The 21,878-nt window shown below is 54.5% G+C and overlaps 2 protein-coding genes across 2 annotated transcripts; both read right to left on the minus strand.

Moving 5' to 3' along the window:
* Positions 1-972: 972 nt before the first annotated feature.
* Positions 973-7,145, minus strand: LAG3 (lymphocyte activating 3). The gene is made up of 8 exons (XM_004438831.3): positions 6,733-7,145; positions 6,285-6,432; positions 5,554-5,858; positions 4,676-4,939; positions 3,982-4,257; positions 2,161-2,403; positions 1,751-1,881; positions 973-1,424 (listed from the first exon to the last, which is right to left on the minus strand). Exons 1-8 carry the CDS (start codon positions 6,788-6,790, stop codon positions 1,242-1,244), a joined length of 1,608 nt encoding a protein of 535 aa, XP_004438888.1. The 5' UTR covers positions 6,791-7,145; the 3' UTR covers positions 973-1,241.
* A 1,494-nt stretch (positions 7,146-8,639) lies between these two features.
* PTMS (parathymosin) lies at positions 8,640-13,118 on the minus strand. Its single transcript, XM_004438704.3, has 5 exons — positions 12,779-13,118; positions 9,829-9,900; positions 9,575-9,653; positions 9,371-9,432; positions 8,640-9,200 (listed from the first exon to the last, which is right to left on the minus strand). Exons 1-5 carry the CDS (start codon positions 12,821-12,823, stop codon positions 9,150-9,152), a joined length of 309 nt encoding a protein of 102 aa, XP_004438761.1. The 5' UTR covers positions 12,824-13,118; the 3' UTR covers positions 8,640-9,149.
* Positions 13,119-21,878: the final 8,760 nt, after the last annotated feature.

The raw sequence follows: 21,878 nt of genomic DNA on the forward strand, positions 1-21,878 counted from the left end.
TCTCCAAGAGACACAGATGGGTCGAGGGGAGCAGGCAAGCTTGTGGGTCTTAGATGTCATTACCAGCATGAATAGAGCAGGCCTGCTTCCTCCTTCACGAATGGATGATCAGACAAGTACGTCACATGTGTGGAGCACTTCACAGTTTTCAAAGCCCTTTTATCATCTGATATTCACAAAAACTCGTTTTGGTGGGTTATTATTATCCCATTTAATAGGTGAGGAAACTGAGGCTCAGGGAGATTAGCTCTGGTCATCTTAGCAGAGCTGGAATCCGAAGCCAGGTCTCCTGACTCCCAAAGCTGCAGCAACAGCCAGCTGTCCTGCTGGCTGTTTTTCTCCCCACGTGGGGCCTTTGTTCACAAAATCCCCTTTGTCAGACTTGGGTCATAACCTTGCCAGGGCCAGGGCTATGTGTCCTGGCTATATTGTTCAGTCCCTCTCCTGGAGGGTGCATAAGGCCTATGACAGCTGCTGGGTGCACATGCGTATGCGGACCACAGAGAGTGCACCCCACAAAGGCGGTGCCTGCACGTGGGCATCTGGGCTTGCCTCACCCACTGCACTTTAATCCCAGGTCCGCCCCAGTCGGCCCAGTACCTCTGGTGGTATGTGACAAAGTGACCACTGGGTGGCAGTGTGTTCTCATGCCTGGGACCAGACAAGCGACCAAGAGCTGAGGAATGTGGGGGTGGGGTGGAGGCAGCCAGGAACCTCGGCCAGCTGCCCAGAAAGGTTGCAAGATCTGATCTCCCCGGGGGACTAGACATGGCAGGGCTCCTCCGTGTGTGTGTGTGTGTGTGTGTGTGTGCGCGCGCGCGCTGTAGCCAGAGGGCCAAGGACAGTGCCGAAGTGGAGCCGAGTGTGGGGTGGGGTGGGGTGGGCCAGAGGAACAAAAATATAAAGGAAACCAGGGCGGCCAGCATGCTCTGAGTAGATGGGAGGAGGAGAGGGCTGTTGAGGTAAGGGGTAAGGGCTTTTTGGAGCTTCAGAAAAACAACTACCCAGAAAAGAGAGAAAACCAGGAAGAAAGAATCACGAAGAAGCCAGGAGCAGAAAAGGGGAAGATAGATTGGCTGGGAAAAGTAGGTCGAAAGGCTGGGTGGGACAAGGGAGCCCCCAGAGGCTGGCGAGAGACAAGAACCTTCACTGGACAAGAAGGAGCCAGACTCAGGCTTGCTGCTGACAGGGACTTTATTTGGACTGAGCTGCGGAGATTAGCTGGCTGCCTCAGCTCCAGCTCAGGGCTGCTCCAGCTCCGGCTCTGGCTCCGGCTCCTGCTCCGGCTCCGGCTCCGGCTCCTGCTCCGGCTCCAGCTCCGGCTCTGTCTCCAGCTCTGCCTCTGGCTCCAGCTCCTCTATCTTGCTCTGAGCCTGAGGTGGGTGAATCCCATGCTCTAAGGCAGAGAATCTTCTTGCTCGCCACTGTGGGAAGACATGGAGAGAGAGATGGAGGGTGGGAAGAGGAGAAGCATGAAGGGAAAGGGAATAGAATACTGAGTCCATCTATTCTTTCCCAGCCCCCTGCCCTCCCCATCGGGTCACAGGCCTTTTCTCAGCCCCTTCAAGCCTCCCCGGGGTCCTTCAGGCACAAGGGGTCCCTGGAGTGCACAGGCTTATGAAGAGAGGGCTCTGAAGGCAAGCTCAGGGGGCCACTTTAGTCATCTTCTCTGAGGAAGGGGGGCCAGAGGGCACTCCGAGGACTGGGAAGAGGGGAAGCCAATGGCGGAGGGGAGGGGTCCCTGGCTTACCTGTCTTCTCCGAAGGTGAAAGCCAAAGGCTCCAGTTACCAAGAAGAGCAGAAAGAGGATACCAAGGATGAGGAAGAGAGGGAGAAGGCCTGTTTTCAGGGCACCTGGGGCTCCCCCAGAGCGCTGGGCACCTACGGAGAAAGTATAGGATTACGCATAGGGTCAGGGCTGGAAGGACATCTTGCCACACCTTCATATTTTACAGATACAGACAACGAGGCCAGAGAGTTTAAGGGACTTGTCCAGGACCATTCAGCTAATTAGTAGCCGAAGTGGGTCAGGCCTAGACAATAGCTGGAGGTCAGGTCCCTGGTTGGAAAGAAAAGAGCTGGGACGGGGTGAGGAGGGGGTCCAGAAGTGCGATCAATGACTTGTCTGGCATTGGGCTGTGGCGTGGTGGCGTCTCAGACCTGGGCCAGACAGCTCAGTGAAGTATACCGCTGTTCCGAGAAGCCTCTCCCCCTGGTACAGATGGCACTGCCAGGGCTGGGAGAGGAGTCTGGCCTCCGATATCTGCAGCCAGGGTCCTGGGGAACTCCTCCAAGACTGCTCATTCAGGGGGCTCCACACGAAGCGCTCACGTCCGGATGCCGGAGTCACCTCACAGAGCAGTTTTCTCAGGTTGCCAGGTAACCCCAAAGACTTGGGAGTCACTGAAAAAGTTAGAGGGAAGAGATCTTTGGGGGCCCCAACCCCCTATCTTGAAACCATAGGTTCAACTCCCAAGCCTCAATCACCCTGCCTTCACCTGTGCTCTGACTGAGTGAGGCTGAGGGGAGGGGATCAGGGTCCTGGCCAAATTAATCTTACCAAGACAAAGCTCTGGTGAGATCACTGCTGCTCAAAGGCTTTCCAGGCTCCCTACTGGATTCAGGGGACTGTTGAAACTCAAACTGGCCCAGAAGAATCACATATCAAATACTATTTCAGATTCTTTTACAATACTTTCTACTCAAGTGCTCAGAATGCCCAATATCAGTCAGGTGAGTTGGCTCCCAGTATACCTTGCACTTGAAGTGTCCATGACTTGGCTCACATCAGTGCCCCCTGCCTTGGGGTGCCCACTGAATTAACTCTATCCCCCTTTATGAATGTTTAGAAAACAGTGAACTGATCTAGAGACAGAGCCTCTCAAAGCTGCACAGTGAGAGAGAGGGTGGGTAGGACACAGGGTGAAGGGCCTGGAGCTGAGCACGGTGGACAGGCACCTGAAGATTTGGTGACACAGACACCTGAATTTAGACCTCGAGCCTGGCACTTCCCAGCTGTGTGACTTTGGGAGAGTTCTCTGTAAAACAGGGGTAATAATATCTCTCCCATTGAGTTGTCATGCAGAGAGTATGGAAAACTGACACAAAACCCTCAAGAAGACTTGGACAGAAGGAATTGGTGGGCTTGGGTGACTGGATGTGGGGGAAGGAGCAGGCCAGGTTTCAGGGTGAGTGGGATACGAGTGGAGTTACTGACAGAAAGGCCAAGTCAGTAAGAGGATTGAGTGTGAGGAAAAGATGGGGTTCAGAGTGAGGCTGAGGTATGGGTACCATATCTAGGTAGAGACACCCAGGAAGTAGGTAGAAATTCAGCATTGGCCCTCGGGAGATGTACTGTTTGCTGGTGTGTTCTTTATTCATTCAACCAGTATATATTATTCAGCACCTACTACGTAAGGCTACTATTTAGTGCCACAGGTGAGTACCGCAGACACAGCCAAGGTGTCCTGGCTGATAGTTACCAATCAATCAACATGTACTTTCTGAGGGTTTTTTTTTTTTCTCTGTTTGTTTCATATTGTCTTGAAAAGCCCTTGCTCAGTAAATATTTGCTGACCAAGGGACTGATTTATTAACTCCTCCCAAATCCAGGCCACTTCCTGCAACTTTAACCCAAGCCCTGGCCCCAAAGTGGGCAAGGATTCTAGAAATATATTCCTCCTCTTTTGAAATATTCAAACTTTTGCCACCTCTCCAACTTCTCAGACCTTCCCTCCAATTCAGAGCAGGGGAGTCCCTTAGAGAAGAGTGGAACGATCACCTAGTGACTCAGGGAGATTTTCAGTTTCAGTTTTCTCTATGGGGGCGAGAAAAGAGGAGGCCACAAGTGGCAGCCTCTGCAACTTGTGCCCAGTGGCCCGGCATCAGGAGGCAGATTTGCCCAGTTTTGCCCAGCCAGCCTTCCCGCCCTGTCCTAGCTCCCCTGGGATGGGAGCTACTCCTTTCCCACCTGGGGCTGACCTGTGATGACTGCCAGAGTGACAATGGCACTGAGCTGCTGCCCCTGCAGATGGATGCGGCAGGTGTAGGTCCCAGCCTGGGCCCGGCTCACAGCCTCTAGTCGAAGAGTAAAGTTGCCATTGTCTCCAGCTACCAGGAGGTCAGGGCCTCCTCCAGGAGGGGCCCACTTGGCAGTGAGGGAAGACTGGGTCCCCACACCAGGAGGCAGGTGGCAGGGCAGCTCCACCCTGGAGCCTGCTGCAGCGTACACTGTCAGAGGGACTGAGGGCTCCAGACCTGGGGAGAAAAGGGAACCCAAAGTTAAAGCTGAGAGGGGGCAGTACAGAAGGGCTGGAGCACTGGGTCTGCAGGGAAGGGAGGTGAAGAGCACAGGAGATGGTCCTGCTCTGAAGAGTGTTAAGGAGCAGAATAAGGTGGATGAACTGAGGATGCTCAGAAACCCAGGAGGTGGCTGGGCCAGCAGGAGACCAAAGGCTGGCAAGTGAGGCTAGATGGCCAAGGGAAAAGCTAGAAGGGGAGAAGGCACATGAAAGGCTGCAATGGGAGGGAGAAAGGGGTTGGACAGTGAGGCCCAGAGCAATCACAGGTGGCATTAGCTGCCAAAGATCTGGTTTGGGGACCCATATGTCAGGGGGAGGTGACAGGGGGCAGGAAGGGGTTGTGGTCAAGTGTGAGGGCAGACTGGAGGAGTTACCCAGAACAGTGAGGATGTACGTGATGGAGACATTGAAGCCGTCTCTGTAAGTGAGGATGCAGCCCCAGGACCCAGAGTCCAAGGGGCTGACTTGGGGCAGGAAGAGGAAGCTTCCGGCGAAGTGGTGATGGGGGGACTCCTGCACAGGGACTCTGCCCGGCCCCCGGAACCAGTGCACAGAGGCTGGGAGGTCAGGACGGCTGAAGGAGCAGTTCAAAATGACCCAATCCAAGGTCCTGAGAGGCCCTGGGGGGCTGGCAGTCACTGAGTAAGAATAAAGAAGGTTTGATCAGTCCCGTGGGAAACGCTTCCCCCACACAGCAGGCTAACTAAGCTGGAAGCACCTGGAAAGGGGCACTAGGCTGTAGATTTGTCTTCTCCTGCCACCTCCCCCACAGCCCAGTGCCTGGCACCTGGGGGTGCTTAAAATGGATACCCAGAGGTCTCCCACCTGCTTCCCCCGCCTCCTGCCTCAAGTCTATTTGGCTTGGTCTACCCTTCCTTTTCTCCAGGCCTTGCCCGAGGATACCCAAAAAGCCCACCCCCTGAACTACAGATATCTGAAATGAATCACTCTAGCCCGGCACCGCCACTCCTCCGCCCCGCCACCCGCGGTGCCTCCTCTCCTCCACCCTGGCTCTGTGAGTAGGGGAAGGGGAGCTCAAGGGGTGATATAATCTCTCCCTCCATAGGGGGGCTCCCTCCCACACACGTGCTTCTCTGGGGGCCCCTTCCACTCCGCAATCAGGCTCCCTTCTGGGGTCTCTCTGGCAGAGCCTAGCAGCACGGCCTCTGCCCCAGCCCTTCTTGCCTCCGGGGCGGCGGAGACCGGGGCGCCCTCCTCCCAGCCGCGCGCCCCTCGTCCCGCCCCCACCTACTGGAGGCCTGGCCCACGCGCAGATGGAGGCGGCAGGCGAGGACGCGGTCCCGGAGGCGCACGGTGGCGCGGTACTCGCCGGCGTCGGCGCGGCGGGCCGGGCGCAGCCACAGCGAGAAGTCCCCGCGCTGGAGGCCGCGCTCGGGCAGCTGCACGTGGGATGACAGGGGCAGCCGCCCGCTGAGCAGGCCGCCGGGAGTCAGCCTCAGCACCGTGTAGCCGCGGGGCCCTGGCCCCCGCGGGGAAGGCGCCGAAGGGCGAAGGCCGAGGGCCGAGGGGCGGCCGGGGGCGGGACCAGGCGGGACCCTGGGCGGGAGAGAGAGAGAGGATTGAGAGATTCGAGGGGGAAGAAGCCCCAGGAAGATGCACCCGACCACACTGTGAGGATGAGAACACCCACCCAAAAAGCAGGTCTCTTCACCACCAACCGCTCACTCCCTCCGCTCCTCCGACCCTCTCACCGTCCAGTCCCTGTCCCTGTTCCCTTCCAGATGGGCCAGCACCATCCTCTCCTGGAGAGGCGGGCACACTAGGGGAGGCAGGTGTGAGGGGAGCTCTCTGTGGAGGAAGGGCAGGAGGGGAGCATAGCGGCAGAGGAGGCTGAGCCCTGGCTTCAGAGGGACTGACAGCTCAGGGGAGAATACAGAGGGCTGGCCTGGGCCTTGGGTTGTGAGTCTGGATGCCATTACTGCTGGATTTGGGGCTTCTGTTGCCCAAGTTTGGGGTGCATACCTGTCTGGCAGATGCTGCCAAGTGACTGCTCCTGTTCGCAGAAGGCTGAGATCCTGGAGGGGGATTGTGGGGCTGCAGGGGAGCTGGGCAGGAGCCCCCTCCTGGGCCCACACCACCGGCACCTCTGTCCCAGGCTCTGGAGCCTCCACTGGGGAGGAAAAGAGAGGCCAAGTGGAGGGGCTGAGCCAAGAGGCTTAGGAGTAGAGAAGGAGTCTCAGTGTCCTGAGGGAGAAACAGGGCTGGGGAAGACCTTGGGTTTCTGCCCCTTCCCTGCAGAGGTGGAGACTGAAGAGAGGCTTGGGGAGCTGAAGGACTGCCCCAAGCAAGGCATTAGAAGAATCTACCCAAACTAAGGACCTTGGCATCTGAGCAGTCATCGTGAGAACCCTGCTGATCCCCACATGTGGGTCTGTAGGTCAACCCTCCCAGAGGGTCATCCCCGCCTTACCTGGAGCCGCCCACAGCAGTTGCAGAAGCAGCGAGACCAGGAACTGAGGCTCCCACATCTCCCCTTAGGCCTGGGCCACGCTGAGCCCTCCAAAGGGAAGAGGTCAGAAAGGGGTTGGGACAGGATGGACAAAAGAGAGGTTCTGCAAAGAGGGAGGGGGAGGAAGGGAATGTAGAGGGAGAGGGACGGGGACAGGGACAGGGAAGGAGGCCTGGAGAGAGAGGGCAGGGACCAATGACCAGAGGCTGGAATCCAGAGGAAAGTTGGCCAGATCAGGCAGCGGGAGGGGGGCTGGTGCGAGTTCCAGGGACTGGGGCAGGGCAGTGACAGAGAGCAGAGTGGAGGCAAGGTGGCTGTCTTGAGCTGGGAGGCTGTTGTGCTGCTCCCAGGGCCCTGCCCCTGTCCTTCTGCCTTCCCTCCACCTTCCCCACTTCCCCTCCCCGTCGCCCCCCCACAAACCCCAGGGCTCACAGTTTCGCTTCGCAGTGGAAAGTCTGAGGGGGCTGATTCCCAGCAGCATTACCCTCCACCCCTGTGGTGGCGCTCCCCTTGTTTATTTCCTCAGTCCTGGGTGTCCCCACCACCCCCTCCTCTCCCTCCCTCACCTCCCTGACTGTTCTCTTTCTCAGGGACCTTCTGCGCTTCTCTCCAAACCATTTCTGCCTGCAACTACCTGCTGGCCCACCTCTACCCGGCCTCCCCAATCCCCATATTCACACTTCCTTCTTGGCAGGCCCTTTCCTTGGTACTCAGCCCCTCCCTCATTCCCTCAGCCTCCCAGAACTTCATTACCCCTGTACACCCATCCAGACAGTGCCTCCTGGGAATAGGGTAGACAGGAAGCTTTCCTGTACCCTAAGAGATGCTAGTTCTGGGGAAGGGTTCCCAAGCCCAGGGAGAAGAATAGCTACATTGTACAGAGCCTTCATTATGTGCTAGGCACTGTATTGGACACTTTACATACTCATGAAATTTATTATCCCCCATTGTGCAGATGAGAAAACTGAGGCAGGCTCAGAGATTAAATAATTTGCCAAGGTCAAACTGGGAGTGTGAAGAGCCGTGTGTGTGTGTGTGTGTGTGTGTGTGTGTGTGTGTGCGCGCGCAGTCCTGACCCTGGGTGAGTTGAGTGTCTTCTTGTCTTTTGGGAGAATGGTGGTGTTAGTGAGTCACATACCCCACCCTCCAGCTCAGACCCGTGTACACAGCAGCTTCTCCCAGTCCAGAGGTTCTGAACTAAGAGAAGGCAAGGGCGATATGGAGAAATGCAGAAATCCTGCAACAGAGCTCAAACACAAGAACTGAGGCAGAACTAGGGAAGGAAGCCTGAGACAGAAGGGAACTCCTGAGGGAGGTTCCCCCCCACCCCCCACCCCCACCCCCACCCCGCCAGAGGAGCCCAGCTGGGAGAGGTGGAGAGCGGGTGCCAGAAACTCAAAGACCTGGAATTCTCCCCTGCTTCCTCAGAGCCAGGCCAAGGGCACCTTTAACGCCAGGCAACTCGCACTCCTGGTCCGAGGGCTTGAGACCCAGGCCTCCCAGCCCTCTCCCACTTCAGGGGTGGAACTTCCTGTTTCTGAGGCTGTTTCTTTGCCTGGTTCAGCACAACAGAGCTGGTAGCTTTCCACTGGACTCAGCAGTGTCTAGACCTGGTGTGGGCTAGCAGGGAAGTGTGTGTGGCTAGGCAGGAGCATCCCCAAGAATCCAAAACCAGGACAGAGTCAGCTCTCAAAGAAGCCATGCTCTGTGTCCACCCCTGGAGGGCTGATCCTGTCTTCTTGAGGGGTGGGTGGTAGGGGAGTGCTGCTGCTATTTTATAGAATGGGGTCCCGACAGAATGTGACATCGGCTACCCTCCTCCCTCTGCCCCACTCTCCTCACTCGGCCCCGGGAAAGCAGGAGACAGGTTAAAAACAGAAGCGCGACCATTTCTTTATTAAATTATACAAAAAGGGGAGGGGAGGGGGGCGGCTGTGGGGCTTGGCCCCAACCCCGGCCCCACCCCGGCCTGGCGCTGTCTGAGAGAAGGGAATCTGAGGGAGACCCAGGGATCAGGCAGGGGAGGGATGGGCAGGACACGAGGCTGGGATGCAGAGGTGAGGAAGGAGAGGCTACCAGAAGAGGGGTGGGATTGGCTGGAGGAGGGAGGAAGAGGGCAAGGAAGGGGAGAGGAGCCACTGGGGACCAGCTGGGGAGCTCAGATGGAGCAGGTCAGGAGGTGGAACAATGGCAGAGTAAGGATGAGGGAGGGGCAGTGTCTGGAGAGGCGGACATGAGAAGGCTGGGGAGAAAGAGGGTGGCAGCTCTGGTGCAGGGCCCAGAGCAAGGAGCCAGGTGAAAAGTGGCTGCACTCATCTGTTCCCACCCCACCTCCAGGCCCTGAGGGGCCTCCCACCCCCAGCCCACTGGCAGGGGGCTCATGCCGATGCCCCATTTTCTGTCTTCTGCCGCTTGGGATCCGCTTCATCCTGTGAGAGGAAGAGTTGGGTAGCTCTAACATGGGAGAGGGACCTGCCCCTGTCCCGACCCTGCTCCAGCCCCCCGCCCCGTGCACCACAGGGATCTGGGTCCAAATCCAAAGGACTCCCAGCCCTGCTGCATCCCTGACAGCCCCTCAGGCCCACAACCCAGCCCAAACCTCCTCTTCAGCAGCTCTCTTCAGCGCAGGCCCTTCGTCATCATCTTCTTCTTCTTCCTCATCTGAGGAGCCAGAAATGGGTCATTGGGGAAGGGCAGGAAGCTCCGGCAGAGACCCCCTGTGGTCGCCCTCAGCCCTGCTTCAGGTCTTCAAACCCACCCTGACTCTGTTCCTTTAAGCCCACCCTCCCCTGCCCCTCCCCACCTTCTTCTTCCGCTTCATCCTCCTCCTCTCCGTCCTCAGCAGTTTCTTCTTCTTCCTCCTCAGCTCCGTTCTCCTCCTCCTGTGGGGACCAGGAGAGGGACAGTGTCAGGCTGGCTGTGTGCCTCCACCAACAGCAAGGGGCATTGCCAGGGCCCGAAGGGAGGGACAGGGAGAATGGGAGGGGTCAAAGGAAAGGAAGGTAACTGGAGGGGGGATAGTGGGCAGGTGTGGTCACCCCCCACACCCCTCCGCACCTCCACCACTTCTTTCTTTCGCTCTTTCCGGCTTGCCTTCTCCTCCACCTTCTCTTTCTTCTCCTTCAAGTCCTGCGAGAGAGAAAGAGGTCACCTTCCTCTCACCACAAACGATCTACAGCCCATAAGTCCTCCAGCCCCGGTTCTCCATCTGCGGTGAGCTTAGACAAGTGTGAAATGGAGATGGTGGTCACAGCACCTTAGAGACAGAACAGAAGGCCAGGGTCCTTAAGGCCACAAGGGGCTGTGACCAGACACCTTTTCCCCAAGACTCAAGAGAGGAGGAGAAGGGATGAAGAGAGGGGAATAGGCGGCCAAGGGAACTGCTCACCACCCCCTCAGGTTCTCCCAAACCTCACTAGCTGAAGAGTTCAGCTCAGCAAAGCAAATCCCCTCCATCTGCTCACAGCCCTGATGCCCCACCCCCTCCCCGGCCTGCCCTGCCTTTGTCTACCTCTGGGGCCTTTTCCTGAGTACGCCCTCCTGGGCATCCCTCCCAGCTTCCCCTTCAGCTTCGAAAGGCTTTGTGTCTGTGTCTGTGTGTCCCCAGAATCCTCAGGCTCCTACTTGGCCAAACACTACAGGAACAGGGAGAGCACCCTAGCACGATTCCAGCACCCCCTCTCACTTTTTCCCACTGCCACCCAAAAACAGTTCAAGTCATTTCCTCCTCCCTACCACCCATGGTATGTGGTGGAGAGTAGGAGTAACCGTCTCCAGGGGGATGGTAGGTAAAGCAGGATAAAAGAAACATGGAAGGGAAAGCGTATAGGACATGGGAGATGGAAAGAGAGACAAACAAGGTCTGTGTCTAGGGTGGGATGGGAATGTATTTGGGGAAGGTACCTGTCTAGAACACCCTCCCTCCACACTGCCCCTCTCCCGTTCACCCCACGGTCCCAGCAGGCACCTTCTTGATGTCTTATTCTGATGGGGCAGGATATGCTCATGAGATAGTCCCCTCCCTCTGGTCACCACAGTGGCCCTTCCAGTTTAGATTCCAGTCCTCTCCCACCCCACCCCTTGGCAGGCACTGAGCGACACTGTGGGTGTCTCCGTGTGATCTGATCTGGTGTTGGTGTGCAACCCTGTGTATCTGATTCCATGAGGATGGAAGTTTTCTGGGTGAGGACAGCACCCTGGGAGGGTGTGTCCTTTCTGGAACAGGACTGGGGATAGAAGAGGGGGTTGGTGCAAAATGGTTGGCCTGGAGGGACACTCAATTCCCTCTCCCTTTAAGGGGAGCACAGATCGCTGGACTTTCTCACTCCAGCTAGGCTGCTTCATGCCACTTCGCTCTCCTCATTTCTTTGCCACATTGTCAGCACCACATTTCTGCTACCCGGTGGGCTTTCCCCTACATCCTAGGCCTGGAGAGCCAGGGGCTAGTCAGCCTCTCTCTGGGGGCCCCAGCACCAGGTCTGTGTGGCCCTGGCCTGAGTTTCCCATCTGGGCTGATGGAGGGAGGGGGGCACAGAGAGTGCAAGGGAGGGAGTGAGACTACCAGAAACCAAAGTCCAAGGGGCCGGGCCCTCTCCTCCCCTGTCCTGTCCTTCTGGTCACTGTCCTTCCATGATCCCTATTCCAGGAGGGTATGTGACCTGGGTCTTGTGCTAAGCAGCTCTCTGGCCTCATTTACTCAACACAGGCACACACACTGACACAGGCTGACACCGATTCACACACACAGCTACAGAGGAGTACCCACGCGACCGGGAGACACATGGCCAGGTGTTTGGGCATTCTGGCACACACTCTTGAGACAGCACAAGAGCACAGTGGAGCCACTCGGCACTCACAAAGCGGCAACATGGCTCCAGATCATCTCCATCTCCACACGCACACATGTAACTGACGCGGGCAGTCCCACACACCCGCTGGATTTCAGACATACAAAGACACCTACTCAGTGAAGTCACATGCCACCGCACAGCCCACCGGAGGGCCACACGGCACCCCCTGTCAGATCTGACACATAGCCCCTTCTCTCCCACTGCTTTTCGTCTGGTTGGTTCCCCGCTCTCACTTCACAGACCTCAGGGAGACCTCTGTGACTGTTCCTCAGCAACCCCCCAAGGTTGGGCTCCCAGCCCCCAAACCCTGGCCGAATTAATTTCCCAAAGCGACGCTCAGCAGGTTCCCTAGAGAAATTAGAGGAAGGCTGGAAGAGAGGCAAGGGCAAAGGGAGGGGGCCAGGGAAGGGAGCTGATGAGAGCAAGGAGGGCTCGAGGCAATGCCATGCAATGCTGAGACCCAGCTGTTTCGAAGGCCATTCCCGCCCCCCTTCTGATTTTTAGGAACTCAAGATTCTTTAAGTGTAGGGGAGAGGCTGGAGGAGGGCTAGGGAGAGAAAATGAAGCTGAAGGCCAGTGGAGCAAGGAATATCCGGATATAGATGGAAGGAAAGGAGGGAATGAGAAAATAGAGGCAGTGCTGTCTGCGGAGAGAAGCAAGAGGCGGTCGGGCCTCGAGGGGAGGGGCCCGAGAGGAGTCGCCTCCCGAGAGAGTCCTGTTTACACTTGAGGATCTCAAACCGCTTAGCAGAGGAAAGGTGAGGGCAGACTGCAAGAGGAGACGGGGAACCCGGGCGCGGGGAGAGGGGAGCGGGACAGGGGGCACCGTAAAGGCAGACGCGGAGAGCTCCGACGGGAAACCGGCCCGGGTCGAGGCGCGAGCCTGGGCCGGAGAGGGGTGGGGACGGCGGCGGGCCGGGGCGGCGGGGCCGGAGCGGCGCGCTGCGCTCGGGAAGCTAGAGGGCGCTGGCGGAAGCCGCGCGGCGCGGGGCAGCAGCGCCAGTCTGGGGAGCGGGGGGAGGGCGGAGAGGGGTCCGCGGGGACCCGGCGCCGGGGCAGTGTGCGGCCGTCGCGGGGGCCCGAGGCACCAGACCGCACGGAGCCCAGGGGTGGCGCGGGGTCGCGCGGGGTCCAGGCCGCCGCCGGCCCGCCCGTACCTTGGCGCTCAACTCGGCCGCTGCCTCCACGCTCTTCTCCGACATGGTGCCGGGGCCGGAGCTGGCGGGGAGCCGGGGTCCCGCGGGCGGGACGGAGGGGCCCTGGACGGCGGAGGGTGGCCGCGGCCGGAACCTGGCGCGGTGGCGGCGGCGGCGGCGACAGCAGCAGCGGCGGCCGCTCAGCAAGCTGGGTCTCTGGAAGAGGCGGCAGAGGCGCGCGGGGTGGGGCGGGGGTGGGTCTGGAGCGGAGACCCGCAGGGCTGCGGCCGTCCGGAGGGCGGGCGCAAGGGCGGTGCGGGCGGTGGCCGGCGCGCTCCGGCCGCGGTCGCTCGGTCCTCGGCTCGCCGCCCCCGCACCAGCAGAGCTGCCGCCGACCAGCCGCTGCCGCCCCCGGGCAGGGAACCCGCTTATATAGGCGGAGCTGCCCGACGGGAGGGGCTTCCCAGGGGTGGGGCAGGCGGGAGCGGGGAGGAGAGGAGAGGGGAGGGGGATGAAAGCGGAGGTTGGAGAGGTGGGGATAGGAGGATGAAAGCGAGGGGAGGGAGAGCGCGAGAGGCGGGAGGGACAAGACCAGCAGGGGGAAATGGAGAGACTGACGGTCGCGGAGAAAAGAGTGGGGCGAGGAGGTGGGAAGGGGTGGGGATCCTGCGGGGAGGGACCTCTCCGAATCCCGACCTACTGCCTGGGAATGTGGTGGAGTCTGTCTTTTGAGGGCGGACTGGAGGGATGGCCAGAATACTCCTGATCCCCCCAAAAGCCCTGAGATTTTGCCAAAGGATGGAGTGACGGGAGCAGATGGGAAGGCCGGGCAGGTATTTGAGAAACCAAAAGCTTGAAGAAGAGGAAGAGGGTGGAGAGCTACTTCCACATCACGCTGGATTTCCCCTCTCATCCTGCATCTACATTCTCTGGGTGCCCCTGAGAGATGGGAGGGGAGAAAGGGCAGCCCACCCTCTGTCCTGCCCGAGGCCGACATCTGTGACCCCTGCAGGGTTCCTCCCCTCCTGTCTCTTTCTTGTGATCTGAGGGGACTCAGAGGCTCTCCAGTCTCCTTTCCTCTCTTCCATCTTGGATCTTTCTTATTCGCCCGTCTTACCTCACTTTTCTTTGCCTGGTCCTTCTATTTCCCTTCATCCCTCCTCATTCATTGGTACCCAGACCCCTCCCTCACAACCATCCATATCTCACATCTCTTACTCTTCTGTCACCTCTTCTCCACTTCTCCTTTGCCCTCTACCCTTCCACCTCTGATCTTTTTCCCTTGCTCTCCAGATATCCTGTTCTTGTCTCATCTGAGTCTGTCACCTGGCCCCATATCCTTAGCTGATTTTCCTCAACTTTCTCTTCGTGTCCTTATTATCCACATTTTCCCTCTCTTTGCTGTTCTTTCCTCCGATGCCATCTTCCCCAGTCTTCCTGGATTATATTGCCTCCTTTGCAAGGGGTCCAGGTCTGGAGTTCCAGCCCCACCCTATTCCACACATCCTCAGTTGTTTGCCCTCAGTCTTAGTATCTTTGAGTCATTTTGAGAAGCTTGGGATTTCAGGAGGGCACAGGAGCTGGGGTGTGTACTAAAGGTCAGAAGGTAGATGGGGTGGAAGGCTAGGCTTAGAAAAAGGTATCTTTGGTGTGTGTGCACTCCCATATTTGTCTATCATTATCATTATCCCTCTTTTTTTTTTATCATTTTCACTTAATAAAAAAGACACTGATCCGTCATCATCATTTAGTATCTGAGCGCTTAAATACACCATCCTTTGGTCCCTTGGTGTACACACCTCCCAATTTCTTTTTCTGATTCTTCTATCAGTTTCTCAGTCTCTGACTCCTCAAAAATCTTTGAGCCCCACCCAGGTCTTTCCTTGCCGAACCCTGTGCATCTTTCTCTGAGATCTTTCCATCTCTCTCTCAATCTGTTTCTCTGACTCACTCGCTGATGTCTTGAGCGATCTCTGACCCTCTCTATCTCTGTACTCTCTTGCTTCATTTCTCTCCCGCTCCCCTTCCCCCCGCCCCCCCGCAGTCTCCCTGTGGCTCTCCCTCCCTGTCAGTCTCTTTCCTCTCCCTCCCAACTCTCCTTTCCTCTTCCCTCTTCTCCACCTCCCAGCCCCGCCTGCTGTCTCGGACACCCTGCTGGGCTCTTACCCTGTTGCCCTGGTAACCGCCCCCCACTCCGGTCACCTCCACTCCCCTCCCCCCTTCAATCACCGCCACCAACAACCTCCATCCACCTTCCTCCTATTTTTCCTGAGAGCCAATAGAAACCCTGTTGCCAGGTGGAATGCTCATTTGAATCAGCCAATCCAGGAGCCTAACTGCTTGCCCTGCCTTATATGGGGATTTGAGGAGGGCCACTCCCCCCACTCCAGCCCCACAGGGGACCAGCCCCTCCACTGTCCTGTCTGCCCGCCCTGGAGAGAGCCTAGGACCCTCCCTCTCACCCTTCTATAAGGGCCTGGCCTCCTAGTTCTCTAACTGGGACCACCAGGATTAGTGTGGGGTGTGGGCCGGACTGTGGGCTGGGCCTCGGGGCCGGGGGTGGGAATGAGGTGTGATTAGGGAAGGGGAGGCGGAGGGAGCCGGGAATTTTGCCCAGGGAGGGGTGTCTGGGAGCGGAGGCAGCTGCAGTGGAAAATTCCATGGAGATGGAGAGGCAGAGAATGGGAATCCTGCCCCAGGGCCCAAGGGAGCGCCTTGAGAATCTAAGAGTTTGGACACTGGGATCCTCAGGGACCACAGGAAAAGATCTAGGAAGCAGGAGGCCTGGATCTAATTCCCTTCCTGCATGAGAGAAGCATCCCTTAGGCTTCTGTGTCTGTTTGGACAACAGACCAGTTTCCTGAAGTCTTGGCTTCATGAGAAAGAAGCTAGAAGGAGACTTGGGGATGAATTTGGAGTGAGTGGGATGCTGAAAGCCTACCCCCATAGTCCTCAGGATTAGTCTCTGGCTCTCTGGGGCCAACAGGGGTAAATGATGCCAGCCTGTGTGTGCTCCTTCCCAGAGAACTATTTCTGAGGGCTTATGGAGGCTTGCCTATTACTAGAGTTCTATTACTCCACAGTCCAAACAAGAATTTCTCTACTAGTTGAATGGGGAAACCTGTGCTTACACATTTTCTGGAGCGGGGGAAAAGGAGCCCAGGTGAGAACAAGGGAGGCAGGAGACCCCTGGAAACTAGGACTTCTGGCCTGACATCCTAGAAATTTTACCTCACTGATGTGTGGAAGGTGTTCAATTCTAATTATTTTCATCTCATTCTTAAGTGAATTCCTTCCCCTCTCCAGCTTCCTGGAAACCTAAACCAGCTTAACTTTGATCATGTTTGTGTTGAGTATGTTGCCCCCAGGAGGGTTACTTAAGAAATCATCATCACAACACCACTAAGGCACATTCATCATGAACACTACCAGTCAAGTTGTATCCATCTTCATATTCTACTCACATTTAAGTAGAGTTAAACTAAAAAAAAGTTCTAAGTTTTCTTTTTGCCGTCTATATCAAGCTTGAACTCTTGCACATTAAGAGACTTTTATTGAGCTCTTACTAGGTGTTAGGCACTGTGCTATATGATGGAGACACAAAGCTGAATGAGAAACACATGGTCCCTGCCCTCAAGGAATAGATGGGGAGACAAAGTACCACTTGAAAAGGGACATGTATCCAGCACTGTCTTTCCACCAGTCAGACCAGACAGCGCACTGTCCCATCTCCATGGGTACTCCTTCTCAGGAATGCCTCCCTGATCTCTCCTGACTTTGCAAATCCTTACCCATTGTTCCCAACTCCAAATAGCCTTTCTTGGTTCCCCCACCCTGACTGACTGTCTCCTTCTGTGCACAATACCCCGCACAATGCTAGGCACCAAAGAGGAAGAGCTCAATAAATCACTGATTTCCTAGCCCTCACACACCATTTTGGACTCAATCTCAGAGCCCTCTCAACCTTGTTTCTTTGAGTGGTTTGGGAAAACACACAACAGGCTACCGGGATACTGGCTTGCCGCTCTCTGACTTGGGATCTTCTCCTTAGCTACTGACGTCCTGGTGGTCACCATCTGTCTTTTATGGTATCAACATCACAACCAAAGTTTCTGTGGCTTTCCTACTTCCCCATGAACTTTCTCCCCAGCAAAAATAATTGGTTTCACTATCATACCTCTCCCCGAGATCCTTGGATTGGCTTTGCTTATTCTCCCCACCCTCTTCATGACATCCTTCACTTTTACACCTAGAATAGTTTACTATTGCCCAACCCTCCAATGCCCTCCTTTCAATTTCTCCCCCATGTGAACTCTTCAAAAAGCCTTTGCAGGCCTTCAAAAAAGTCCAGAAGGAAGATAATATTTATAGCTGCTTTCTGGCTCTGTCCAATAAAAATTTCTGTGATGATTGGGCCGGCCCCGTGGCTTAGCGGTTAAGTGCGCGCACTCCGCTGCTGTTGGCCCCGGTTCGGATCCCGGGCACGCACCGATGTACCGCTTCTCCGGCCATGCTGAGGCCGCGTCCCACATACAGCAACTAGAAGGATGTGCAGCTATGATATACAACTATCTACTGCGGCTTTGGGGGGAAAAAATAAATAAATAAATAAAAATCTTAAAAAAAAAAAATTTCTGTGATGAAGGAAATGTTCTACATCTGCACTTTCCAATACAGTGGCCACTAGCCACGTGTGGTTACTGAACACTTGAAACGTGGCGAGTGCAAAGGAGGAACTGCAATTTTTATGTTACTTAGTTTTAGTTAAATTTAAATAGCCACCTGTGGCTAGTGGCCACCGTATGGGACAGCACCCCTTTAGACCCTGGCCCGAAACTGTCTCTTCCTCTTCTACCTCCTTTCCTTTCTCCATCCCGTGTTCTGTACTAGAAAGTCAAGAGTGACTCTGGCTGCTGTGGTGAAGGTCACCTGGGCCACTGTTGTCATCTGCTTCACCACAGGTGCATGTTGGTTCAAGGTTTCCACATTTCCACAGATTATACAGCCTATATGGCTGACCCAGAGGATAGGAAAGTAAAAATGAAAAGGCCAAGGAAAATGGGACCAGGAGTGACAGCTAGCGACTTATGTTGCCCAGAGGGTAAAAGACTGAGGGAGGACTTAATAACCAGGAGGAGGCAAGGACAGAGTCGACTGGACCCTTCCCGGTGACTCCAGTCTCAGAGGTCCTGTTCTCACCCTTCACAGCCTCCCTAAGCGAGTCCATCACGCACTTCCATGGATTTAAGTCCCACTGTCACACGCGCCTCAAACACTGACGACTCTCAAACCTCTATCTCCAGTGCTGACTTCTCGCCTGAGCTCGAGTCACGACTCAGTGCCCTTCTGTTCATCACTCCCTAGGTCCTCCATAGCTCTTCGAACCCCACATGTTCCAAGAGAGGTTCCCTCGTTTTCTATTTCAGTTAAAGGTACTGTCCTCCACCCGTTCACTCATGCCAAGGAGTCATCCGAGACCCACCTTTGCTCTCCTTGCCTAGAGCTTTTACATTTCACTTTTCGAAGATTCCTTGAGTGCCTCCTCTCCTCTCCAAACCCAGTCCTGCTTTTGCTCCAGGGGTCACCATCACTCCCTGACTTTAAGCTTAATTAATTAGGGTTTTCAATCATGATTTAAGAATTTTTGTATCTTCAGCACCTACCTCCCTACTTGGTATATTGTAGAAGCTCAAACATGTTTCCTGAAATGCATAAACTGCCTTTCTACCTAAAATGCAAAGAGACACTTGTAATTTCCCTACATAAAACCTTCTGATAGCCTCCTCAGGCCTATAGGATAAAGTCCAGAAGCAAAGAGGGCCCTTCAAGGTCTGTTCCCTTTTAACCTCTGTAGCCTTATCTCTTACCACTGTTCCCTCAAAAGTTTTGCTTCAGCAGTGTTTTGTGTTTTTTTTTGCTGAGGAAGATTGGCCCTGAGCTAAGGTCTGTGCCCATCCTCCTCTATTTTGTATGTGGGATGACCACAGCATGGTCTGCACCCAGGATATGAAGCTGCAAACCCCAGGCCGCTGAAGCGGAGCACGTAAATTTAACCACTACGCCACTGGGCTGGCCACTTCAGCAGTTTTTTTTTCACTCCTCATAGTTCTTCCCAAATGGGGCATACCTCTGTGCCCTTGTATTGATCCCATTTTCTGCCTGGAATGCTCTCCGGCTCTGCCTGCCCCTCTCCCCCCCAAATCACTCACTCCGTCTTCTGAACACTTTTGCCCTTTTAACATACATCTTTCTATTGTGGCCTTCATCACAGGATTATAATGGATTCCATTTGGGCACCCTCACTAGGCTGTGAACCCTCTTGGGCATAGACCATGTCTTACTTGTCTTTTCATCCCCAGCACCTAGCACTATGCCGAGTGCACAGTAGGAGCTCAATAAATATTTATTGACATGAGCTACCGCACAGGTGGCACAAACTTCAATCCTGCACATCCATGTTAATCATGAGACATCCTGCCTCCTTCAGGATGTCTTCTTGAAATGATCAAAGGACAACAGGAAGTTCTTCCAACTTAAAACTCCAATGCTAATGCCAACCATTAACATTAGCATATCTACCCAGGATGGTCTAACTAACATCTAATATCTTATGGTAAAACTAGGTATGGAATTCACTTATTATTCCTGTTATTCACATCTCCTCCTATTTTAGGTGGCTAGCTTCTAAAGGTAAGACTGTCTGTGTCAGTTATCCTGTGTAGCCACGTGGTCAGGATCTTCCAGCCAGACACAGTTTCAATATATTCTCAAACCAGTACCTATATGTACTCAGTACAGTGTGGCAAGCCAAATGGTCATTTATTTCTCATTCAGTTGCCCAGGTCAAAAAAACCTTGGAGTCATTCTTGACTCTTCTCCCTGATACTGCATCCATCCATCAACAAATTCTGTTAGCTCCATCTTCAGACCATACCTAGAATCTGACCACTTCTCATCACCTCCACTGTTTCTAACCTACTCTAAGCCACCGTCATGTCTCATCTGGATTATGGCAACAGCACGCTAATAGGTCTGTTTCTGCTGTTGTCCCCAATACTCTCTTCTCCATACAACAGCCAGAGTGATCCTTTTGTAGGTCTTACAAAGTCCCACATGATCTGGCTTCCTTCTTTCTCTGACCTTGTCTTCTACTACTGCTCTTCTGTCATTCACATCAGTCTAGGCACACTGGCTTCTCTGTTGGCCCTTGAACACACTAAGCATAGTTCTGACTCAGGACCTTTGCACTTGCTATACCTCTGCCCAGAATGCTCTCACCCCAGCTATCCCTCACCTTGTTAAGGTCTCTGTTTAAATGTCACCTTATCAGTATGGCCTTCCCTAGTCACCCTAAAAAGCAACTACCACCTCCTAGCTGCTTGCCGGTTCCTCTTTCCCCCTTCTACCTCGCTTTATTTTTGTCTATATCATTACTATATCTCCAGAGCCAGGAACAGTACCCGACACATAGTAAGTACTCATTCAATAAATATTTGTTGAGTAGATGTGGATATAAAAACAAACTGAAAAGCTTATTTTTAAAAAATTCTCCTGAGTTACTCACTCTGATCTGGTGTCCACTGTACAACCCACTCACTCTACCTGAGGCACCTCAGTGCTAATTTTCAGGGTGTTTCTTCCTCCCCCAATCCATATGCACATATACATACACACATACACTCAGTCACACCCATTCACTTTGGCTCAGGTAGGAAATCCAGTCTCTTCTAACTCCCACATCACTGCCCCATCCTCACTCTGTTCCAGTATCCAACTGCCCTGGGACTGCTCCAGACCTCCCATCCAAAGAGGGCCCCTTTTCTGGCCCAGCTCTACTCTCTCAAGGACTTCCTGACTTTGGCTCCATCAGATAGAGCAGTGAATATAGGAACCACTTTGTTTCTCTTCCTTCCCAACAATCTTTATCCTCCTTGTGTTAAGCCTCAGCCCTGGCAGGGCCCACTCTCTCTCCTACATCTTATCATCTACAGGACATTCCAGTGACTGAGGAATTTCTGTTCATCAGAGTTCATTGGACAGAGATGGGAGGGAGGAAGGGAGGGAGGGAGGGAGGAAGGGAGGAAGGGAGGAAGGAAGGAAGGAAGGAAGGAAGGAAGGAAGGAAGGAAGGAAGGAAGAAAAGAGAAAGGCAGGGAGGGAGGAAGGAAGGAAAGAGATGAAAGGAAGGAAGGAAGGAGGAAGAGAAGGTGGGAGGAAGGAAAGACAAGGGAGGGCAATGGAGAAGGAAGACAGACACAAACTCTGGTTCTGGGGGAACAGAATGATTACATCCCTTCAATTCCTGGAGTAGATGGCCGCCTATACGGTAAGTCCTTGAGGACTCTGACAATGAGCTCTTGTATCTCCTCCTTCATTCCCACCTGTTCAAGGATTTCTTTTTAACCTGAGACAAAGCCCAGGTTTGGAGTTTTGTCTCAGAGTTAGAAAGCTAAGTTGTAATTTGTAAATACTCCTAGGAGAGGTAATACATTGATTTAAAATCATGCAAAGGTAAAAATGGCTGATATCAGAGTCTTAAGTTTTGGAAGAAAGAAGAGAAAGGGCTTTAGGCACCTAAAGGCAGTAGGTAGAGGATACCAGCTAATGGAAAAAGAAAAAAAGGAGGAGGCTAGAAGCTAAGTTGTATGTCCAGTTCTGTTGAAGGTTGGACATGATGGAATGAGAAGAGAGAAGCTGGAACTTGAGCTTCCACTTAACAGTTAAGCCTGGGCTGTAGAACTCTCACTGGCGTAACTTGATCACATGTCAAACTGCTTTTGTTTGGGGCAAGAGAAAAAGGGGCACTTGCATGGTGGGATCTCCAGAGACAGAGCATCTGGAAGATAAATCAGAAAGACTTTACTGCGTCTTTTCCCCAAAAATATCAATGAAAAACAAATTTTCTTTTATTCTGTCTTTGTCTTTCTTTGGCTTTGCCAGCCTGCCAGTTTCTAAATTATCTGTCTCTGTTCCCCTGTCTCCAAAGAAACCTGAGAAGCCCTGCTCCCACCTGAGTCACCAGAGACCCCCTCCTCCTTCTCCCCCAGGGAAGTATTGGGAACAAGTCTTTCTCATTGTAAGGCTCCACAGAACATAAATGTGGCTAGCAGCCAGAGTAAAGA

Source organism: Ceratotherium simum, chromosome 17 (assembly GCF_057802395.1).
Source record: "Ceratotherium simum simum isolate JZ-2026a chromosome 17, ASM5780239v1, whole genome shotgun sequence".
Taxonomy (NCBI): domain Eukaryota; kingdom Metazoa; phylum Chordata; class Mammalia; order Perissodactyla; family Rhinocerotidae; genus Ceratotherium; species Ceratotherium simum.

Bases quoted from the DNA above. Each gene is read 5' to 3' on its own strand.
- LAG3 (XM_004438831.3), bottom strand. From the start codon at position 6,790: ATGTGGGAGCCTCAGTTCCTGGTCTCGCTGCTTCTGCAACTGCTGTGG. The intron at 5,859-6,284 runs GTATGCACCCCA...TCTCCCGCCCAG, and splicing joins TGGCAGCATCTGCCAGACAG to GGTCCCGCCTGGTCCCGCCC. The intron at 1,882-2,160 runs GTCTGAGACGCC...CTTTCTCCGTAG, and splicing joins CACTGAGCTGTCTGGCCCAG to GTGCCCAGCGCTCTGGGGGA.
- PTMS (XM_004438704.3), bottom strand. From the start codon at position 12,823: ATGTCGGAGAAGAGCGTGGAGGCAGCGGCCGAGTTGAGCGCCAAG. The intron at 9,433-9,574 runs GTGGGGAGGGGC...CTGGCTCCTCAG, and splicing joins GGATGAAGCGGAAGAAGAAG to ATGAGGAAGAAGAAGAAGAT. The intron at 9,201-9,370 runs GTTTGGGCTGGG...TTCCTCTCACAG, and splicing joins AGAGAGCTGCTGAAGAGGAG to GATGAAGCGGATCCCAAGCG.